Below are 24,247 nucleotides of genomic sequence, written 5' to 3' on the forward strand. Positions count from 1 at the left end.
GGGAATATAATCTCCAAAATTTCTTCAAATATATAGAAATTTAAAAAAAAAAATCTAATCATACCAATTTTGAATACATATCCATATTCACACCCACACCTAAATCCGAATAACACATCACTAAGCACAACTCAAAAAGGTATTATTAAGATAGGCTATTTGAACTTACCTGCGATGACCTCAATGCTGATATCTTTACTCAAAAAAATGCTTCGAGTCTCAAATTTGTAAGGTGGAATTGGTTAAGTGCAGTTTTCAAACATGAAAAGCAAATCCATATTTGTTAAATTGTGATTCTATTGGCAAATTCCCTTGAATAATAAGATTCTTTCATTTTTTCTCAGTAAGTTTAAATTGTTGAAACTCCTGAATTGGATGATGCTACTTGCCTACTCAAGTCATTATACATATGTAGTAGTCTTGAGCCTACAATTTGTACGTGATCAAAGAAAATATTAACCTAAATGATGCAATTATTGGTGGAGAGAAAAATTGAAGATGGTGTTCACATGTGATGCTAGCAGTATTTGAGTAATACCACCAGCCATGGAGTATAATGGTATGGGGTGAGCATTGCTATATGCCAACTCAAGTTTACCATGCCGATTATGTTTTAATTTGATTGGTATGAGCATTATTGTCAATGAAAAAGGATGTGGGTTCAGGTGCACCTCCTATTTATGGGTTGAGAAGGGGCTTTGAGTAATTCTAGGCATTGTCTCAAAAGAACAAATATAATTATTTACTTGGAATGCAAATCAATCCGATAATTGAGAGTGGAACTATGAAATTTTGGTTATAAAATATAAAAATTTAAATATAATTCATGTAATATCCCGAAATAGGGCCTAAATGGAATAGTGGTTGCGAAACCACAAATCCGAGGTAAAAAAAATTATTTTATTATTATTTTGAGGTTCATGGTATGATTGCATGATTGTGTGAAAATTTCGTGATGAAATTCTATCCATAAAGTGCTTAAGTTGAGGTTAGGGACTAAATCGAATAATTTGCAAAACTTGCATTCTAGAAGTTTTTAGTATGAAATTACTTTGGAATATTAATTAGAAGGGTTTAAATAAAAATTTGACCAATTTTAAGTTCATGGACAAAAATTAGGACATGGAAGGAATTTTTGAAAGTTTAGTAAGGAGGGGTAATTTGGTCATTTGGATATTAAATGAATTAAAAAGGGAAAAATAACACAAAAATGGTCATCTTCTCAATTAGTTTCTGCCGATTTTTGCTCTCCTCCATAGCTGGAGTTTCTTCAACTTTCAAGCTTCATAGTAAGTTATTCCAAGCCCCGTTTTTAATGATCTTTATGTTTTTGGAGTCCCGGTAACTTGATTAAGCTTATTCTAGCAATAATTCAACCTAGGGTTCATATTTGGAAAAATACCCATGGCTGAAATTTGTGTATTTTGGTGTTTTATGATAGAATATGAGGTTTTAAATTATGTTAAACAACTTATGCTACTCGGTTTTAAGTGAAAACGAGTAAAAGGGCTTAAATTGGAAAAAAATACCAATAGTCATAAGTATATGTTAGAGTGTGATTTTGATATTGCCATAGAAGGGAAAAATGATCAGCATGTCATAAAACATAAGAAAATAGGATGAAGTTTAATTTACGAGCCTTGGGGCAAAAGTGCAAATATGTGAAAGTTTAGGGGTAAAAATATAATTTTACCAAAGTTTGGGTCAAGGACTGTTTTAATAAATTTGAATATTAAATAAGTTAAAATTGCTATTATAGATCAAGAAGAACGAAATTCGGGAGTAGATCGGGGAAAAGAAAAAGTAAATGATTAAATTGTAAAGTTTAGTCACATTTTGTATCAAGGTAAGTTACAGTAAATAAATGCAATATTCTTTTATTTTACATTATTATTGTCAATTTCCAGCATTTATATATTTATGTTATGAAAATATTTAAATTCGAATTTAAGGTGAAGTGACAGAGGAAAAGTGTTAGAAAGCCCCGGTTGAACCCTAGGAATGTTAGGATATTAGGGTTGACAGGACAGAACAGAAATGAGCCATGTAAGTCCATATTAGAAATATGGCTTTGGAGACAGGATTGAGCCATGTAAGTCCATATTATATATGGCATTGGAGACATGAATAATTCATGTAAGTCCATGTCAAAGACATGACATTGGCAGGATATTGATAGACAGGAACGACCCTAGTATCCTTAGTATTCCGAGTGGTTCAACGGGTCAGGATACTAGTTAAATTACAGTGAATTAACAGCAAAGGAAAAGTAGATTATACTTATGAAAAAGGAAAGGTCAGGTAAGAATGAAGGTAAGGGAATAAAGAAGAAGATAGAAATTGAGAAGTAAAGAAATTTATGATGTTAGATGATATTATGCATAATTATCCATTATGTTGAATGTTGTGATTTATTTGCTTGTAAGCTTACTAAGCCTAGTGCTTAATCTCTTTATTTTCTTCTTCTTATAGTACTTATCTAGTCACCCGGGGATCGAAGGAAACGTCGGAGGCTGATCACACTATCAAAGAAATAACTCGGTATAATTAGACGTTTTGTTTTGGGTATGGCATGTATAGAAACTTAGCTACTTTTGGTATAATATGAACAATGAATGATGTGTAAATACTTGCTAGTGATTAGCTAATAAAATAGCCGATGATATACATGTTTAATAATATGTATGATTGAATGGTGATTATCACATGAAAATTATGAAAAATGTGAAAGTAACCTAAAAACAGATTCAAGTAACAGAAATGACGTAAATTTGAAAAATCACTAAAAATTGTATAAACATAGTTTGAAGATGAATAATATACGAAATTAAAGCTTATTATGTATATTTCTTATGGAATAAGCAAAACAGGTAAAGGTATTATATTTTATGAGATATCTGAATTTTAGTGAAACAGGGTCAGAGCAATTTCTGGATCCCCTGTTTCAACTTTGGAAATTCACCATAAATTGTAAAAAACTAATTAGAAGGTTTAATTTATATGGTTAGAATCCTTGTTGAATCTAGTTTTAATAGAAACAAACGGTTTAATCATATGAATTTTTAAAGGAAGAAACATGGTTCGTAGTAAGAAGAGGTCAGTGCAGTCGAGTTTTGAAACAGTGGAAACTTTAACTAATAAACTGTACTAATTGGCCAAGTCAAAAATTCTAGAAAAAAATTAGTAGATAGATATATGAGTCTAGTTTCAGGAAAAATTTACGGAGCTTAATTTTGAGTTTTGAAACTCAAGAAATGAATTTTTAAGAAACCATGACGCAGAAAAACAGTTTATTTCGAAAATTAAAATAAGTGGTTTAGAGTTGTTTAAAAGGTAAGATAAGTTTAGTAACACCTCAAGCTTGACTCCGGTGACGGTTTCGGGCGTGGGGGTTCTGATACCAATAAATGTAACACCCCCACGCCCGAAACCGTCACCGGAGTCAGGTTTGAGGTGTTACTAAACTTATCTTACCTTTTAAACAACTCTAAAACACTTATTTTAATTTTCGAAATAAACTGTTTTTCTGCATCATGGTTTCTTAAAAATTTATTTCTTGAGTTTCAAAACTCAAAATTAAGCTCTGTAAATTTTTCCTGAAACTAGACTCATATATCTATCTACTAATTTTTTTCTAGAATTTTTGACTTGGCCAATTAGTACAGTTTATTAGTTAAAGTTTCCACTGTTTCAAAACTCGACTGCACTGACTTCTTCTTACTACGAACCATGTTTCTTCCTTTAAAAAATTCATATGATTAAACCGTTTGTTTCTATTAAAACTAGATTCAACAAGGATTCTAACCATATAAATTAAACATTCTAATTAGTTTTTTACAATTTATGGTGAATTTCCAAAGTTGAAACAGGGGATCCAGAAATTGCTCTGACCCTGTTTCACTAAAATTCAGATATCTCATAAAATATAATACCTTTACCTGTTTTGCTTATTCCATAAGAAAATATACATAATAAGCTTTAATTTCATATATTATTCATCTTCAAACTATGTTTCTACAATTTTTAGTGATTTTTCAAATTTACGTCATTTCTGTTACTTGAATCTGTTTTTAGGTTACTTTCACATTTTTCATAATTTTCATGTGATAATCACCATTCAATCATACATATTATTAAACATGTATATCATCGGCTATTTTATTAGCTAATCACTAGCAAGTATTTACACATCATTCGTTGTTCATATTATACCAAAAGTAGCTAAGTTTCTATACATGCCATACCCAAAACAAAACGTCTAATTATACCGAGTTATTTCTTTGATAGTGTGATCAGCCTCCGACGTTTTCTTCGATCCCCGGGTGACTAGATAATTACTATAAGAAGAAGAAAATAAAGAGATTAAGCACTAGGCTTAGTAAGCTTACAAGCAAATAAATCACAACATTCAACATAATGGATAATTATGCATAATATCATCTAACATCATAAATTTCTTTACTTCTCAATTTCTATCTTCTTCTTTATTCCCTTACCTTCATTCTTACCTGACCTTTCCTTTTTCATAAGTATAATCTACTTTTCCTTTGCTGTTAATTCACTGTAATTTAACTCGTATCCTGACCCGTTGAACCACTCGGAATACTAAGGATACTAGGGTCGTTCCTGTCTATCAATATCCTGCCAATGCCATGTCTTTGACATGGACTTACATGAATTATTCATGTCTCCAATGCCATATATAATATGGACTTACATGGCTCAATCCTGTCTCCAAAGCCATATTTCTAATATGGACTTACATGGCTCATTTCTGTTCTGTCCTGTCAACCCTAATATCCTAACATTCCTAGGGTTCAACCGGGGCTTTCTAACACTTTTCCTCTGTCACTTCACCTTAAATTCGACTTTAAATATTTTCATAACATAAATATATAAATGCTGGAAATTGACAATAATAATGTAAAATAAAAGAATATTGTATTTATTTACTATAACTTACCTTGATACAAAATGTGACTAAACTTTACAATTTAGTCCTTTACTTTTTCTTTTCCCCGATCTACTCCTGAATTTCGTTCTTCTTGATCTATAATAGCAATTTTAACTTATTTAATATTCACATTTATTAAAACAGTCCTTGACCCAAACTTTGGTAAAATTATATTTTCACCCCTAAACTTTCACATATTTGTACTTTTGCCCCAATGCTCGTAAATTAAACTTCATCTTATTTTCTTATGTTTTATGACATGCTGATCATTTTTCCCTTCCATGGCAATATCAAAATCACACTCTAACATATACTTATGACTATTGGTATTTTTTCCAATTTAAGCCATTTTACTCGTTTTCACTTAAAACCGAGTAGCATAAGTTGTTTAACATAATTTAAAACCTCATATTCTATCATAAAACACCAAAATACACAAATTTCAGCCATGGGTATTTTCCAAATATGAACCCTAGGTTGAATTATTGCTAGAATAAGCTTAATCAAGTTACCGGGACTCCAAAAACGTAAAGATCATTAAAAACGGGGCTTGGAATCACTTACTATGAAGCTTGAAAGTTGAAGAAACCCCAGCTATGGAGGAGAGCAAAAATCGGCAGAAACTAATTGAGAAGATGACCATTTTTGTGTTATTTTTCTCTTTTTAATTCATTTAATATCCAAATGACCAAATTACCCCTCCTTACTAAACTTTCAAAAATTCCTTCCATGTCCTAATTTTTGTCCATGAACTTAAAATTGGTCAAATTTTTATTTAAACCCTCCTAATTAATATTCCAAAGTAATTTTATACTAAAAACTTCTAGAATGCAAGTTTTGCAAATTATTCGATTTAGTCCCTAACCTCAACTTAATCACTTTATGCATAGAATTTCATCACGAAATTTTCACACAATCATTCAATCATACCATGAACCTCAAAATAATAATAAAATAAATTTTTCTTCCTTAGATTTGTGGTTTCGCAACCACTATTCCGTTTAGGCCCTATTTCGGGATATTACAATTCATACATCGAAGCATAAATATTTTTATACAGGTTAAACTTGCGGATTGATCTCATCTCTTGAAAATGAGTGATTACTTTTGATCAATGGACCTAATGATGAGGTTCAAACAAATAAAATTTAAAGTGTGTAAATAATTTATTTACTCAATAATTTTAGGCATTATTCACGATTTAGCCTCTAAATTATACTTTTTTTATTTTATTTTGGTATCTAAATTTTTTTAGTCCTATTTTAGTACTTAAACTTTTTGTCGTTACTCGTTTTAGTACCTCACAACTGTCACGGGGTTAGACCTTTCGTCTCGCAATCCGTGCGGCCTTAGGCGATTTGCTCGTCCAAACTCGCCCAAATCAGCCTTTACTCAAATGAGGATTCCTTAAGAACTCCTCCAAGGCACCAACTCGTATAGCGGAAGCAAACTTGTGCCAAAAGAAGCTTATAAGAACAACAGAAAGCCACAGAAAAGATCGCACACAAGGTGTTTGAGTAAATGCTCTCAGAACTCTATTACTTTTAAGAATTCTCAAATACAATGGATGATTTACAAGTGAGGGGGAGGCTCTCTATTTATAGTTGAGCTCCCCCAAAACCGACGGACAAGATACATTCACATCGACGGACAAGATTAACCATATCCCATGATTTAAGGGATTTACAAGATATTGCCATATCGAATCCTATCTAATCTTACAATATATGATTCCCTCTATCTTTAAGATTAGTTACCATAATTGCTTAAGTTGTCATATCTTCGCTATTAGGCCAACCAGGCTTCAATCTGATAGGCTTCTCCATCAGTTCCTTAAATCGAGCCAGCTCTCGTGGGCTAAATGATCCCCATCTTATCGACAGACCTCCATGGGGTACATCTTGTGCAATGGTCACGGGCCTCTAAATTATACTTTTTATTTTATTTTATTTTGGTATCTAAATTTTTTTAGTCCTATTTTAGTACTTAAACTTTGTGTCGTTACTCGTTTTAGTACCTCACAACTAACGGCATTAAAAAAATAGTCATCCAATTAAAACATGTCACATCATCGATGACATGGTAAGTTAATTAGTGATATGACGTGTTGATCGATGATGATGTGGCATGTAAACCAATAAAAAAATCATCAAAATTTTTTAAATTTTATTTAAAATAAAAAACTTGCAAAAATTATAAAAAAATATAGAACTTAGTAAAAATTATTTAGAAAATCTTAAAATTTATTTAATTATATAAAAAACATGTAAAAATTATTTAAAACTATTAAAAAGTTGTAAAATTTCCTGGAAAAATTTAAAAATTCTTTAAAAATTATTAAAAATTATTAAAAATTATTAATTTCTTTAAAAAAATTGTAAAATTAATTATTAAGATAGAGAGTACAATATTATTCAAATAAAGAGATTAATGATTGATCCCTATGCGAATGGGTTCGCAGTGATAGATTTCATGCATTATAATGTTAATTAGGCCTCCACCTCCCTTTGTAGTGGAAATTTTTTCAATAAAATGCTTGTGAAGTTTTGGTAAATAGCCTAAACTTTGAATTCAAATATTAGAATAGAATTTCAAGAAGAATTGTAAAAATTATTGTAATTTTTAAATTTCTTATGACTTTCACAATTTTTAAATAATCTTTGCAATCTTTAATTTTTTAATGATTTTCACATTTTTTACATTTTAAAAAATTATAGTTTTTATAATGGTTAAAAATATTAAGAATTTATAAAAAAATTATAAAAATTGTAATTTTTTTTAAAAGTTTAACAATTTTTTTTTACATTTTAGAAATTTTTAATATTTTTATATATTTTATATATTCAAAACAAATTTTTAAATTTTTTTACTAATTTTTATAATTTATTTATAATTTTTGTAATTTTTTTAAATAATTTTTTGACTGATCAACAATTGGTCAATGCAAGTCAAAGCCTAATTAATGCGCTACATCACTAGTCACTTTGTCATGTCATCGGTCAATACACCATGTCACTTGTCAACTTGCCATGTCATCAATGATGTGGCACATTTTTTATTGATCAACTTTTTTTAAAATGTTGTTATTGTAAAGTACATAGAACAATAAAAATTTAAATACCAAAGTAAAAAAATGAATATAATGTAACGATTAAATTATAAATAAAGCCATAATTTTATAATAAATTATATGCTAATGCCATCATTAGTTGTATTGAAATTAAATTGCTAGCATTCCTTATTAAAAATATACATGAGAGAGTAACTATTTATGAGTTTGGTAGGATTTAGATCCTATTTTTTAAAAAAAAGCTCGAATGGTGAAATTTGTCTAAATGATTTATTTTATTATTTAAAAAAATTATAAAATAACTAACATTAATATAGAATGAGTAAATATTTAATAGATTAACAATATAAATTTTTTTATTTTACAAAAAGTCTTAAAAAAATTGACACGTTATATATTATTTTTAAACAAGTTAAGCTTAAGCCGAGTGAATCAGAATTTAAAAATCTAAGCTAATTTAAAAATCTAAGCTCAAGCTCGGCTGGTTTGAAGGACAAGTGGAATCCAATAACCTAAAAATAATTGGAAGGAAAGCCCAAAAATGGTTATGTAACCAATTATATTTTGGGTCATACGAGAATCCAATAGCTCAAAACAAATAGGCCTAAGCTTTTTTGTAAAACCTCTTCGGCCTTTCACTCTTGTTATTTGGAAAGGACATACTATCCCAAATCTTCTCGGTTAGCAGTTGCTCTCCTCCATTGCCGAATAGCTAAACTCCATTCCCCTTAACCTCACTAAAACCCTAAACCCTTTGAAGCAAACCTCCCCCCATGGCTTCAATCAACTTCAATCCCTTCGAAAGTTGGTTCAGGAAACCTCAAAACCCAATCCAACCCATCAACCTTCTCTCACTCGCTCACTCATTCCGCTCCAAAACATTCTCTTCCTCTCCCAATTTCGCTTCTATAAACTTCTCCAGCCCCTTCAACAAAAAACCCAAGAAACCCGACTCGGATTCCGATACACCCGGACCGTACAAGCAGATGCTGGACCAGTTCTTTTGGGAATGCGAGAACCTCCCTGATTACAGGCACACTCCGGAGGTCGAAAAGATTTTGGATGAGGACCCCGTTTTCGAGAAGAAAGAGAATCCAACAGAAGAGGAAATTAAAGAGAATGAAAAATGGTGGCGTGATTTCAGGGCAAGTCCCGTGGTTCAGTTTTTGGCTAGAGCTGAGGAAATTGCTGACGAGATCAATAGAACGGAGCTTAAAGAAAATGAAGAGCCGTTCAGGAAGGAAGATAAGAAACTGTGGCAAGCGCTTCCACATGTGATTGGGTTGGATGGGAGGCCTATGCCTAGAAAAGCTATCAAGACCAGAGAAGAGAGCGATGATAAGTTTTGGGATTTCACGAAACAGTTCTTTTTTGGGCTTTGGGGGTTCCGCCAGAGACCTTATCCACCTGGTAAACCCATTGATGTTGCTCAAGCTATTGGGTATAAGCGGCTCGAGAAGCGTTACTATGACTGTAAGTTCGGTTCATGTATTTGTTCCGAGAGTGGTTTTTAGTGGTTTAGTTTCTATGTGGAAATGTACATTGTTGATTTGCCTGGCTCTGCTACAAATTGCTTTAGAATTTTTTGAGTTATTTTGTGGATACAGTTATCATGAGAAGTGGAGGCTGGTACTACAAAGATCGACTGGGGCGCACCCGAGGTCCTTGTGAGTTAATAACCCTCAAAACAGCTTGGGGTGCTGGGATTATTGATAAACACACTTTTATTTGGGGAGAGGACATGGATGAATGGGCACCAATTCATATGGTTTATGGCTTGGAACCAGCAATAGCCACTTGGGAAGGTTTGTTTTTTTTTTCCTTTTTTACTTACGCTTAGGTGCCCAAGGTTCCACTGGGAATGCTCTTTCATAGTTTCAGTAGGTATCATGTAATACCCCTTACCCGTACCCGAGGTCAGGATAAGGTACGAAGCGTTACCGGACAAACATACAAACATTAAACTAAAATACGCGCTATAAAATTTCATTCATATTTCAAAACGTTCATTTACTTACACATAGTCCCTTATTTGAGTCTACGAAACCCAAAACATAATTTAGAAAGTGTTCAGAACTAAACCGAGAACTTACGAAAATCTTGGAAATTTCATGCTTTAAGGCTCCACATGCCCGTATCCCAAAGTCGTGTTCCATACGCGGTTGAGACACATAGTCGTGTCTCTGCCTGTGTGGAATATACCTAGGCTATTTTTCAAGCTTTGGTCAACCTTAATCTCTTACACACTTATACAAAATCAAAAGCATATAACATGATATTTATTTAATGATTGAATATTCTCAATTAAACCACAAACATAGCATTTGTATATCATTATACATGTGTCTCTCATACTCATTTTACATTGTTTATTATAGTACCACTTATGCATTTATACCAAGATTATCATCTTACCAAATAACTTCAGCTTAATCATCAAGTATTCATATTTAAAACTAGATCATATCTTTATAAAATACCACAATTCAGATGCGCAAAATAACATGTTTGCCTGAAACATTTCAATTCAACTCCATACCCAACAAGCATTACATTGAGACTAGTCATATATATATACATGTAATGATACATTTCATTCTCTTTCTGTTTTCTTATAAACACATCATTTATTTTATTATATCAATATTTTATATACCATAGTTTCCATGTATTCCATATATATTTATTTTTCTTTTCCTCCTCTCTATTCCACATCCTTAATGTATATAGTATTTTTGTAAGTATGATTTCACAATTTACTAATAAATGCTCACATCAAACTGTCCACACGAGTTATAGTCACTTACTTATTTATAATTAACGCCCCCGTACCCGAGATCATCACCGGAGTCAAGCACGAAGTGTTACTAAACTTAATTCATCAATTAAACAACTTAAACAACTTATTACCAATCATGCATGACAACCAAGTATATTCACATCACCAATATCAAACATAACATAAATAGCTAGATTTATAAATCAGAATCATTAGCTCCTTAAAGACTAATATATTTGGCCAAATAATAATAACACATATTATAAAATTAGGTCCCTATACATGCCACTGACTTGATAAATCTAGCATATGTGTTTATACTGTCAAGGTGTTGGCTTGATAGTGTGATGCTGCATCCGACGGTCTCCAACTCTGAGCTAACCTGACAACACTAAAAGAAATAGAAAGGAGGGGGTAAGCTTTATGCTTAGTAAGCTCACAAGAAATAATAATAAGCAATTTACTAACATGCTTCCCAGAATAAAACTAACTCATTTGTACATTTACACATATTCTGGTTAAGTTGTTTTATTGAGTAATAGTCACTAAATCATTTATATTTAGAGTTACGAAACTCCAAATTAAGATCCGTAAATTTTCTCAAAAACTAGACTCATATATCTTTCCACCATAAAATTTTCAGAATTTTTAGTCCAACCAATAAGTACGGTTTATTATTCAAAATCTCCCCTGTTTTGCTGTTTAACAGTTTCAACCTTTCTTTACTAAAATTTATTTATCTCATAGTACAAAACTCGGATGATGTTCTCGTTTGTTTTTATTAAAAGTAGACTCATCCAAGATTCTAGGCATATAAATTATACCCCAAAATTATTTTTCTATAATTTTTAATAATTTTTCCAAGTCAGAACAGGAAATCTCGAAATCATTCAGGCACTGTCTCACAAGAATTCAAATATCACATAATATGGAATTCTTTTGCTTTCCCTGTTTCTTTTATATGAAAATAGACTAAATAAACCTTAATTACATATTTTGTTTGAAATTTAATTCAACTTACACAATTTTTGGTAAATTTTTAAATTCATGCACTGTTGCTGTCAAACACTGTTTTACTACTAAAGTTCACTTTTGCACAATTTCAGTTAATCCCTCCCATTTTACCGAGGTTCGCTCAAATATCGAGCATATTGCTCATAAATTCAAATAAACATATACTTGCACTTGTTCATCACATAATCACATTCACATTTATTTTCACTTAATTGATTTCCTGTTGAACTCATCGGAATAATAACAGATACACAATTGCCTGCACATTTTCTCATTTTCACACTTGTAGCAGAAGCTATCTGGTACGCATAGTAACCTGCACTTAGTACTACACATGCGACCAATTATCCGGTACACGTAGTAGCCTGCACTTAATACTACACACGTGACCTAACTATCTGATACACGTAGTAGCCTGCACTTAGTACTACATACGTGATCGAAGTTATCAGGTACGCATAGTAGCCTGCACTTATTCATCACAAAATTCACAAAGTAATACATAGAAAGTCTCTCGTTGAACACTTCGGATCAATCCTCGATACTTAGTGGTTTCAGCACATAGCTCCACCCATCATATAGTTCGGCTCTCTTGTACACATGGTGAACACTCAGTACCACCCATGTGACCTAGCCAATTTATCTTGTAACTCTCTTGTCTACATGGTGTCCTTCACCTGGAACCACGCATGCGACCAAGCTACATATATCCCGTAGCTCTCTTGTCTACATAGTGTACACATAGTATCACCCATGCGACCTGGCTACATCATAATGTCTTGTAGCTCTCTTGTACACATGATGTGCACTCAGCCCCATACATGTGACCTAGTTACATACTATCTGTATCATCCAATCTTTCTGAAGGTTCAACCGGGATTTCTCTCTTTTTCAACAATTTCACCGATCAAGTAATTATCCACAAACATATTTTCAATATTATTATAAAATATCATAATACAAGTAATATTGATGTATTACTTACATATAAACTTACATCTCATTTAATATTGAGGCAATAACATTAAATTACACATTGCCTTATTAAAAATCATATGAACTTACAATTTCCCATAATATCCATAATCATAGAAATCACATTTATGTATGATAATTAAATGCACTTCATGTAACATAGACATATTTTTAAATCAATTCATAAACTTGGCACCATAATCATTTAATTTAACATAATTCAATTAATTCACTAAATTTAACTTTCAAATATAAATTACAACATTATTGCTGTATTATTATCATATCAACTTACATACTTTCAACATCTCGGAAATTATAATAAATATATCAATTTTACATTCAAACATGCATAAATTAATGCTTATTATACATATGAACTTACCTTGATACTAAAACGGTCATTTTACCAACTTTCTCAATTTTAGATTTTTCTCTCATTCTAGGTTCAAATCTCGTTTTTGAAGATCTAAAACATTATATTTTACTTATTTAATTAATATACTATTCAAAATAGTCCTTAACTCAAATTTTGGAAAAATTACAATTTTGCCCCTAAACTTTTGCATATTTACACTTTTGCCCCTAAGCTCGGGAATTAAACTTCATCCCTTATTCTTATGTTTTATGATATGCTGATCACTTTTCTCTTCTATGGCAACATCAAATTCTCACTCTAACATATACTTATGACAATTAGGTATTTTTACCGATTAAGCCCTTTTACTCGTTTTCACTCAAAACCGAGTAGCACAAGTTGTCTAACATAATTTAAAACCTCATATTCTACCATAAAACACCAAAATACACGAATTTCACCTATGGGTATTTTTCCAAATACGAACCCTAGGTTGAATTATTGCTAGCATAAGCTTAATCAAGTTACCGGGATTCCAAAAACGTAAAGAACTTGAAAAACGGGGCTAGAACGGACTTACTATTGAGCTTGGAAAGCTTGAAAACCCTAGCCATGGCTTCTCCCATACTAATTTCGGCCTCCATGAAAAAGATGAGTCAATTTTGGCTTTGTTTTCCCTTTTTATTTCTTTTAATTACCAAATGACCAAAATGTCCTTCCTTACTAAACTTCAAAAATTCCATCCATGTCCAATTTTTGTCCATAAACTTCAAAATGGTTTAATTACCATTTAAGGACCTTTGATTTAAAAACTCATAACAATTAAACACTTCTAACATGTAAAACTCAACTTTTGTATTTTTTACAATTTAGTTCTTTTGACCAAATTGAGTGCCCAAACGTCGAAAATTTTGAACGAAATTTTCACGAAATCATTCTGTGAAATCGTAGACCATAAAACTATAATAAAAATAAAATTTTTCTCGTCGAATTTGTGGTCCTGAAACCACTGTTCCGACTAAGCCCAAAATTAGGTTGTTACATATCACCTCGTTAATGTTTTGTTAGCGTTCTTTGAGTGTAATAGCAAAATGTAGTACCAAATGGTATTAGTTATCCATGTTGAATACAAATTTGATGAACTAAATTCGAGGTGTATTGTCTTCACACGTGATTAAGTGATTTTTCTAGGAATTCAAATGAACATGGGATGCAATTTCAACAAGATTAAATCCGTTTAAGATGCTATGATGTTTACGTAGTTAAGGCCTGCCTTTAGTATATAATACAATACCTTTATTCTCCTTTTTTTTTCCCATGAACTCCTTTTAAACATTGTGATCTATTGAATAGAAGATTCAAAACTTCCAGGTTATCTGTTTCAATCATTTGGAATTGGGAGCCAAACCTCCTTTATACCGTTTAGGCATTATTTTTTCATCTTGGAGATACTGTCAAATGCACTATATTTAGATGAGTATTGTCTAGGCAACGACCATTTTCCTATGTACATCATCACAAAAATATTCTCTGAATGGTCTGTTTCAGTTATCTGGTTGATTTACTATCGTTTTGTGTTGATCATCAGTTAGGCTTGGTGCAGCAGCAACAGCTTTCCTTCACAAACTTCAGAAAGGTATACCTCCTTGGGTTCCCCTTAAAGGATACGAGGAGAAAACTTATAAGCAGCTTCAACATGAAGCTATAGAGAGCAAAAGACGTGATTTGGCCGTTTTAAAAGCTAATGATGGCATATGGCCTGGTGTTAGAATACCTAGCCATGCCCTATTTCTTTGGGCTGGTGGCTCTGAAATGACAACTCTTTTGGAAGCTGATTATATGCCAAATAAATACATCTCAAAAGATCTTCGGTATTACGTCTCTTTTTTCTAGCCTACCTTATCTGGTTTTGAAGATATTTGTACATCATATTGCTGAAATTACTTCTTTTTTATTATTATTATTTATTTATTTATGGTTGTCATCTTATATATCGAGAAAAATGTTAATAATTTAGTTGCTTCTGTGAGGCAGGCAAAAGTTGGCTAAAGTTATCCCTGGGTTAAGGCCATGGGAAGTTTTAAGTGTTGAGCAAGCAATGGATGAGATTACCTATGGTGGAGAGTGGTATCGTGAGCCTCTTGGTACCTACACAACTGGTCCTCCGTACATTAGACATTGGAATAAGGATGTCACGGTAGGGTGTAATCTCTTCCGAGTACGATGTTGGTCAAGTTGCAAGTTTGATAACTAAAGTATCTAGCCTGCTTTCAATGTATACTAGTTCTTTTTATTGGGACGATCATCCTAGGAATTGTTAAAGATGCTTTTGTTAAAATAACATGTTATGGTAATTGTTAAAGTATCTATTCTTCTGTTATAACCTTTGTTCTTTGTATACTTGCAGAGAATATTCCGAATCTTTTACAACCTTAGCAGCCAAGTTTTTAACAAACTAGACAGGACAGTTCCTGGTTTCAATGCAATAATGGAGAAAGTACAGGCTGATTCTGCTGCGAGGGATGCTAGACGGAAGGAGAAAAGGGAAGCACAAAAGAAGGCTGAGGCGGAAGCTATGTATGGTCGAAGAGAGAATGATCCATAGCGTAACTACCATATAAGGAAGTTAACTCTGATTGGTAAGGTCTGACTTGACTTCCTGTAGGTTTTATATTGATAACCAATCAACCCCATTGAATTTGATCTCATATATCACCGAAAGGAGATGGTTTCTGATTCTTTTAAGAACGTAGGCATAGTTTTCGTTTTAAATGATAGATGGTGATCAATGTTGAACTCTTGTACGGGATACACTTGCTTTTTTGACAATGTATTGATTCCAATGCTGATCAATGAAGATCCGACTTTTTGGAATATAGAAGTGCCTGCCTATGTATTGTTTAGAGGATTATTTCGAATTTGAGTTGTTTTACCCTTTCATTTTAGGGTTTGACTTGGCTCGGGACTATCGGACATTGGGGTCTCAGACCAAAGGAAAATATGTATTAGAATGAGTAGGAAATGATAAAAAGAAAGCAAATTTCCCCACTTGCTTTTATATAATATTTGTTTGGTTAAAATATTAATTAGTACACATACTCTTTGTAAATTTAAAATTTAATCTTTATATTTTTATTTGTAGAAATTTAGTACTTTTACTTTTGAGATTTTTAAATCCAAATTTAATTGTTAATGCCATTAAATTTTTATTTTAATAAATTTAACAATATTAATAATAGGATTAGAATTTTGATATTTGAAAAGTAAGAGTAGACTAATAAGTTATTTTAATTGTTTAAGGGAAACGATAACGTTTTCAAGAGTATTTGCATTTCTGACAAAGGCGGTATTCGATGCCACCGACCATGTATGTATGGAAATCATAAAAATGCTTTGAGAAGGGCTCCAGCAAGCTGACACATGTCCACCTATTGTTGGGCCTTTTCTACTATTTACCCAATTAATAATCAAGATATTGCCCTCTCTATCAATATTTTATTATTTCCCCTTTTTCCCCCCTTTCACCGCCTCTCAGTATAAATAACACCTATATCTGTCCCACCAAATCCCTTAATCAAAATCGTAGAAAAGATGGATGATGTTGTGCCTGAAGCTGATAGCTTGTTGCATCCCATTAATCCCAAGGGAGATGATGAAGCAGGAGCTAAACAACATGGGGAAGAGAAAGAGAGAGCTAATGGAAGTGGATTCATTAATCATCTCATCTCAAATTTGGTTACTGCAGGATCAGATGCTGATGAAGAGAACCAAGCTAAAGAAGCTGAGAAAGAGACCATGAGTGCAGGTGCAGAGGCCAAAAATGAAGAGAAGGGAGGTGGGTTTTTTGATCAAATCATTTCAAACTTGGTCAGTCCTTTAAGTCCCAAAGCTGGAAGCATCAGTGCTCAAGGAAAAGCTGAAGCTTTTGGTGAATCTGGTTTGAGACCGGAGGCAGAAAAGGGTGGTGGAGGAGGAGGAGGGGGTATGAACAAAGAGGAGCAAACAGAGGATGGAGGAGGTATCATTGATAACATTGTCTCGCAGTTGCCCACATCTCTTCCAGGTTACACTCTTTTACCATCATAAATCACTTTTAATATTTTTTCATTTCTGGGGTGTTGCTTTGGCTTCAAGTTTTTGGATATTGATTGTGAGTGTCTATAATTATGAATAAGCAGATGATGCAGCACCCACCAGTGATGAAGCTACTATTCTGATTCACATCGTTCAAGATTAAACTACTGTTGATGATTGAGGAATGATTTGTCTTCTTGTGTTAAAATACATATTTATTTAAGTATTTTGTTTATTGTTTAATGTTTAATGTCAAAATCCTTTGAGACAATTTATTACAAGTGTTGGAGATTGATTGAGCCATGTGGATTTTAAAGTTGACAAAAAATTTATAAAAATCTTAATAAATAAACCTAAATTACTAAATTTTTAAAAATAAAACTATGAAGATCAAGTTTTAAATATATAAATAATATATAAATTTTGAGCATATTATAATTTTTAATTTTTTAGTTTATAATTTAATCAGAAAATAAATAATTTACCAAATAGTAAACAATATTTAACAAAAATATTTATGTCGATAAAACATCGATGAGTGTCTAAATATGCAAGTTTTGACATTTTATTTATTTAGTTTTCTCTTGTAAAAACTCGAAACCTCGAAACCATTCAATTTCATTTCATATTCATTGAAGAATATTTCTTATTCGAATTTACTATACATTTTGGTACTTAAAGATAATAAAGTTAATTTTTTGGTGTTTAATTTAGATTTTAAAATTGATCAAATGAAAATTCATAATTAGCTAATAATATTAGCGATTAATTTTTATAACATCCATTCATAAAACTTAAATTATATCACATCCGTTCATAAAACTTAAATTATATCATATCCATTGGATTGTGTTTGACAAATTAAATGTAAATTTAAACAAATTCACAATTAACACTAAATTTATTCTGTTTACAAAATTATGAAAATTTCAAACCAAATTATATTAGAAATTAATTTTCATCAAATCAACCCTAAAATCCAAATTGAACCCTAAAAAATTAAGCGTATCAAAATATATAACTTTTATCAAATACATGTACCAAATTTAGCCAAAAATAACATAAGTACCACGTTAAACAAATGTCAAAATTGAGTACCAAATGATGAAAATACAAGTACAAAAACCATAAGTTAAACCTATATTGTATATGGTTAAAATATGCCAGTCTTTATACTTTTTATAAATTTAAAATTTAATCTTTATATTTTTATTTCTAAGAATTTAACCCCTTTACTTTTTAGATTTCAGAATTCAAGTCTAACTATTATCATAATTAAAATTATTTTATTAAATTCAGGTTCAGTGCACACCATTTTTTAGTTACATTATTAACAAGTGAATATTTTTTTATTTCAAAATATCACATCAATAAATTTAACAATATTAAAAATTAGACCCGAGCTTTAAAATCTGAAAAGTGGAGAGATTAAGTTCTAAATATTAAAAGTACAGGGACCTATAGCATATTTTAACCATTGTATATTCCCAAAAGAACTTGAGCAACTTCAATAAAAAAAGGGGGGATAATGAACCCAAAATTTTATCTTTTTGTGGGCTACTGGCCCATAAACATAGTTTCGGTCATGGCAGACGCCCAATTCATATTTGGATCGAAAACTCTATAATGCCCTCATCTATTAAAATATGCAGCTATTAGGGTTTCTTGTTTGAAGACCCTAGCAAGACACAGACTTTGAGCAAAGCAGCCTCATTTCTCCAAGATGGTTAGTTTCTTCTACTTTTCCTAACTTCGATCCTCTTACCTTTTCTTAACTATTTCATTCTTTGATAGTTATGTAAGTTTCATGGTTTGCTGCTTAGGCTATTCCATTTTAGTTTGTTTAATCACTGTTATTTAAAGTTTTGGGCTAGCTTTCTAAGCAAATGAAAATTGGCCTAATCTTAATTGATTTTGAATGTTTATTATATCTGGGTTTTCTGTGATTCGCACTGTTCATTGTAGCCGGGATCTATCTAATTCCTTGCCTATTTAGTATAAATGTTGTTTTGATTGATTGGGAATGGGGGACTTGAATGGAACCTTAGATTCTTTACCTGCTCTTCATTCATTGTTCTGTTATTTGTAATGGGTAGACAAATTGACACCTTATGTATTTCAGTTTCATTTACGATATGTTGTTCTTTGCGGTGTGTTACAGGCTAGAGGGTTGAAGAAACATTTGAAGAGGCTCAATGCCCCCAGGCATTGGATGCTTGACAAGCTTGGTGGTGCTTTTGTATGTCATCATCTTGATCCCTTCACTTCCATACTAGTTTACTTCTTTTTCTTTATTGATTCAGTTCTCTCTCTCTCTCTCTCTCTTTTTTTTGTACCCATCACCTATACCGTTTTAGATGATGTTTTCGTTTTCCATCTCTGCAGGCACCCAAGCCATCGTCTGGTCCCCACAAGTCCAGGGAATGCTTGCCATTGATCCTTATTTTGCGAAACCGATTGAAGTATGCTCTCACCTATAGAGAAGTCATTGCTATTCTCATGCAGAGGCATGTTATGGTTGATGGGAAGGTTAGGACGGATAAGACCTATCCAGCTGGTTTCATGGGTACGTGTAGTATCTCTTCACTTCCTCAGCTGATTTTGTCAGTTGATTTATTTTATTTGCAGCATACAAACTAGTTAGTTGAATGAATTGTATTTGGCATGGTTACTCGGTTTTCCACATGACTTCAGAATCCTCCCTTCTGCCTACTGTTTTAAGAGCTACTTTTTTTTTAGGATTTGAATGTTTTCTCTCTGCCTTTCTTAAATTATTCTCTTCAAATATGGTCTAACCATGCTATACTACCTTCTGGCAGATGTTGTGTCCATTCCTAAAACAAATGAGGACTTCCGTCTACTTTATGACACCAAAGGGCGATTTCGTCTCCATGCCATCAGTGGCGATGAAACCAAGGTTCGGATACTCTATCTATACTTGTTTGATCTGCTTGTTCTGATCACATTTGTATGATACTACTCGAGTATTCCAACTTTTTTCATTCTTTAGTTATAACAATATTATCCATGTGCCTTTTCGTATTTTGCAGTTCAAGCTTTGCAAGGTTCGATCTGTCCAGTTTGGCCAGAAAGGTATTCCATACTTGAATACATACGATGGTCGTACTATCCGTTACCCTGATCCTTTGATCAAGGCTAATGACACCATCAAGCTAGACCTTGAAAGCAACAAAATTGTTGATTTCATCAAGTTTGATGTTGGGAATGTTGTCATGGTCACTGGAGGGAGAAACAGAGGGCGAGTTGGAGTAATTAAGAACAGGGAGAAGCATAAGGGCAGCTTTGAGACAATCCATGTTCAAGATGCTGCTGGGCATGAGTTTGCAACTCGTCTCGGCAATGTCTTCACCATCGGAAAAGGAACAAAGCCATGGGTGTCCCTTCCTAAGGGTAAGGGTATCAAGTTATCCATCATTGAGGAAGCTAGGAAGAGGCTTGCTGCCCAAAATGCTGCCTAAACTTTAGCATAAGACATCCAGATATGTATTGCTGCAGTAGTTTATTCTAAAGATTAGCTGGAGTTGTTTATTTATGAAGTTGTGAGCAAAATTTTGAGAACTATTTACTTCTTGCAATTTATCTTTTTTTCTGTCGGGTGATGTTACCTACTTTACCACCAGGCTTTAAATTATCGAATACTCGGCTGTTTCATGAATATTAGTGCTTTTGTTGGTTAAATGAGAGTTGCCTCCTTTGGGATGAACTCCTTCCCAGCTAATGCAATATTTGTTTCCATGCTCATCATTTTCATTGTAAAGTAATGCAAATGCAACGCAGGTGAAATTTTATCAAAAGCAAGCTTGTGACATTATAGTTTATTGAGCCCCTTGCAGGTTTTTGCCAATCTGACAATAGGTCAAGTTTACGTTTTCTCATTCGGGCTTTGTTTATAAATATTTTTTTATCCAGTTCAGTAAATTAATTCCGTCTACCGATTTAGCCATTGGTCAAAATTGATTGTCCATGAGTGTAGCGCACTTGGACGGGTGAGGGTCTGATGCCATGAAACCCTAAGTAGTTCTTCTCTCATGGATTTAGTTTGTGGCAAGTGATCATTAACCCCAATTATAACATTGATAGCACTGATAACAGGTTTTCCTGTAATTTTCTCTTCTGATGAGCGTCCTAATAGCATCCTTCAAGCTAATACACTTCTCTTGAATGTCTTGTGTTGTCATGGAATTCACGAAGTTTTCTTGAGTTTCTTTGGCTTGTCTCCTTTCATTGGCGGGGTCTTTCTACCAAACCTTCATTATGGCATGCATGATAGCTGTGCAAGTGGTATTGAGTGGAACTTAGAGTAAGGAGAATTCCAGTAAGGAGAATTCCACTCCCTTTTCTTACTCTGTGGCTATTGATATCTAATGCTTTTGCTATCATTCACTAGATTTGTCTGGCCTTTTATCTGCACGATACATCTTATCCTTTTGGGTTCTCTACCTACCTAGCAACTTCTACCTCTTTAGCCTTAGTTTACAGCATTGCCTTTTAATATAGTTGATAAAGCCTGGTTAGCTGGGCATCTGCAAAAGCATAATGCATGAGTTTGTGTTGCACTCCTAATATGAATGCTTGAATAACCCGCTCGTCTTTTAGCTCCTTTACCTCTAATATAGTTGTATAGAACCTTTTGATGTATTCCTTCAACGTTTCCTCCTGATTTTGTTTGACATACCTCAAACTTGCTGATGTGCGAGAGGCTATTTAATTACAACCAGAATGAGTCATAAAGTTCCTACTCAACTGGTCAAAGTTGATAATGGGAACCTAGAGCCAATTAGTACCACCATCTCCTGACAGCCCCCTTCAATGTTGTAGGGAAAATTCAACACTAGATAGAATCTGACACATTCCTCAGGTTATGGAAGGCACAGAAATGGTTCGAGTGGTCTGCTAGGGCGGCAGAATCATCACATATCTCAGGAGATAGCTTCACCTTGATTGGGATTGTGTTTGATGAATAACTAGCAATACCAGATCATGAGTGACATCTACCCATTCAAAATCATTCCATGCAAGCTCGTCTAATTTTTGGGTAAATTACACCAACAATCACCCAACTTTGGGATAGCTGACAAAACAGTCACCTAGGTTTCATTTCAGTCACTCAACTTTTGAAAAGTTACAAACAGTCACTAACGTTATGAAAAAGTGACAAAATAGTCACTGATTAACAATTTCCGTTAGGGGGTTAACGAGAGTGCTGACGTGGCAAGTTAACTAGCTGATGTGGCCAGTTAACTTGCCATGTTGGATGAATAGTCAAAGGGTCAAACAAAAAAAGGAAAAGATGATGTCAGAATGATTTTTCTTCTTTTTCTTCTCATCTTTCTCTTTATCTTCTTCTCCCTCAACCTCTTTCTCTTTATGCAACCCTCATCTTTGCTGCTCATCAATGCAGAAGAATAAAAGCCAAATGCGATACTTCGAGCTGCCAGTTTGCTATCATCTGATACCTCATTGACAAGGCTGCTGCTGGTAGCAGGGCTGAACATTGTAGCTTCCTCTTTCCCACTGTCCATTTCTTCAGCTACAGAAACCGGGGCAGAAGCAGATAGAATTGTCTTCTTGCAGCTATTGTTTGATGCTTTATCTGCAGAAACCAAATGAGGCATCATTATGACTTCCTTCTCCTTTGAGTTCTGCATAGAAGTCAAAATACATCATGTTACTTCCTAAGATGTGAACCCCTAACAGAAAAGTAACTTTAACAATCTGGATACTTGTCACTTTCAGATATTCATAGATTCCTAACTTAGGTGGAAAACAAAATTACAATGGTTTTTCTTCTAGTTTCAAATTTTCATATAGAGGGTCCGTTCATTATGGGAAACACATATAATTACTAGAAAACAAGGTGCCTTTGATGCTAAACAAAAACATGAATGCAAAAATTAGGGGATGATAAAATATAATCATGCATGTTTCCCTGCATACATTGGTGATCCATATTGTTATTCCAAGGAATTTCAGCATAGTACATCGGAATTTAGTAACTTTGACCAAGATGAGTTTACTTGAAAACACTGTTGTTTGATTGCATCACTTTTGCAATTGGATGACATAGCTTCGAGTGTCACTGTGCTGAATTCTGGCATGGAAAACAACTCTCCAAGGGTAAACAACTCTTTAAAGACATCATCTTTGGCCATTTTCATTGTGTCGTCCGTCATTTTCCTAGACAGTATCAAATCCTCCGTATCACATTGACTTAGAATTCTGTTTTTAGGCTCATTTTCTTCTAGAGATAAGGAAATATCTTGGGTACATTTATCAGAAATGGTTTTTTTATTAGAATCACGTTCATTATCCTTGTCCGTTTGATTTTCTTCTGGATACATGGAACCAGCTTGCATAGATATATCACTCTCCTTCCATTTTCTCTTATTCTTCTTATTTTTCTCTGTTTCTTCTCTTATTCTTCTTTTTCTCTTCTTCTTCTACTGCCTAGGGCTGTTTAGGGTTAGAAAGGGCTGTTAAAATGACAGCTAACCCACTGTTAAGTGCCATGTCATTTTTTCATTACAGACGAAACGGAAAATGGTTAAAAGGACTGTTTTGTTATTTTTTCAAAGTTAAGTGACTGAAATGAAATCTAGGTGACTGTTTTGTTAGCTACCGCAAAGTTGAGTGACTGTTTATGTAATTTACCCTTAATTTTTTTGAACGGTTTAGTTGACTGATAGCTATCCATTTTGCGCTTGCTTGTGTGCTGGGTCTGTAGAAAAGGTAGGTGGATAAATGAAGACATCTTAATAAATTATGACATTACATTAAAATATGGAAATAAAGTGTAAAGTTGTCGACAACAGTTTTGCATGTAATATTATTGTTAAAATGATAGAAGAAAATAAGAATTTTGAATAAAACTTTAAAATGCCTCTGGTATAAAACAAAGCTCTCAAAACTCCTTTATATAGATATCCAATAGGTGTATCTTTTCATAAGATACCCTTTCATAAGAATATATCTTTTAATAAGATACTTTTTATAGGGTTTTGT

General features: G+C 32.9%; 3 protein-coding genes across 3 annotated transcripts; all 3 read left to right on the plus strand.

The window, feature by feature from the left end:
* The first annotated feature begins 8,610 nt into the window (after positions 1-8,610).
* On the plus strand, positions 8,611-16,024 carry LOC107943205 (protein TIC 56, chloroplastic). The gene is made up of 5 exons (XM_016876949.2): positions 8,611-9,497; positions 9,632-9,829; positions 14,739-15,021; positions 15,185-15,347; positions 15,558-16,024. The coding sequence occupies exons 1-5, from the start codon at positions 8,798-8,800 to the stop codon at positions 15,753-15,755; spliced, it is 1,542 nt and encodes a 513-aa protein (XP_016732438.2). The 5' UTR covers positions 8,611-8,797; the 3' UTR covers positions 15,756-16,024.
* A 717-nt stretch (positions 16,025-16,741) lies between these two features.
* LOC107943202 (uncharacterized) lies at positions 16,742-17,505 on the plus strand. Its single transcript, XM_016876946.2, has 2 exons — positions 16,742-17,213; positions 17,329-17,505. Exons 1-2 carry the CDS (start codon positions 16,742-16,744, stop codon positions 17,385-17,387), a joined length of 531 nt encoding a protein of 176 aa, XP_016732435.1. The 3' UTR covers positions 17,388-17,505.
* Positions 17,506-18,768: 1,263 nt separating this feature from the next.
* LOC107943204 (40S ribosomal protein S4-like) lies at positions 18,769-20,923 on the plus strand. The gene is made up of 5 exons (XM_016876948.2): positions 18,769-18,950; positions 19,386-19,463; positions 19,610-19,790; positions 20,044-20,141; positions 20,275-20,923. The coding sequence occupies exons 1-5, from the start codon at positions 18,948-18,950 to the stop codon at positions 20,701-20,703; spliced, it is 789 nt and encodes a 262-aa protein (XP_016732437.1). The 5' UTR covers positions 18,769-18,947; the 3' UTR covers positions 20,704-20,923.
* Positions 20,924-24,247: the final 3,324 nt, after the last annotated feature.

This window comes from Gossypium hirsutum, chromosome A04 (genome assembly GCF_007990345.1).
Source record: "Gossypium hirsutum isolate 1008001.06 chromosome A04, Gossypium_hirsutum_v2.1, whole genome shotgun sequence".
NCBI lineage: Eukaryota > Viridiplantae > Streptophyta > Magnoliopsida > Malvales > Malvaceae > Gossypium > Gossypium hirsutum.

Bases quoted from the DNA above. Each gene is read 5' to 3' on its own strand.
- LOC107943204 (XM_016876948.2), top strand. The intron at 19,464-19,609 runs GTATGTCATCAT...CCATCTCTGCAG, and splicing joins ACAAGCTTGGTGGTGCTTTT to GCACCCAAGCCATCGTCTGG. The intron at 19,791-20,043 runs GTACGTGTAGTA...ACCTTCTGGCAG, and splicing joins CTATCCAGCTGGTTTCATGG to ATGTTGTGTCCATTCCTAAA.
- LOC107943205 (XM_016876949.2), top strand. From the start codon at position 8,798: ATGGCTTCAATCAACTTCAATCCCTTCGAAAGTTGGTTCAGGAAACCT. The intron at 15,022-15,184 runs GTATTACGTCTC...TCTGTGAGGCAG, and splicing joins TACATCTCAAAAGATCTTCG to GCAAAAGTTGGCTAAAGTTA. The intron at 15,348-15,557 runs GTAGGGTGTAAT...GTATACTTGCAG, and splicing joins ATTGGAATAAGGATGTCACG to AGAATATTCCGAATCTTTTA.
- LOC107943202 (XM_016876946.2), top strand. From the start codon at position 16,742: ATGGATGATGTTGTGCCTGAAGCTGATAGCTTGTTGCATCCCATTAAT. The intron at 17,214-17,328 runs GTTACACTCTTT...ATGAATAAGCAG, and splicing joins GTTGCCCACATCTCTTCCAG to ATGATGCAGCACCCACCAGT.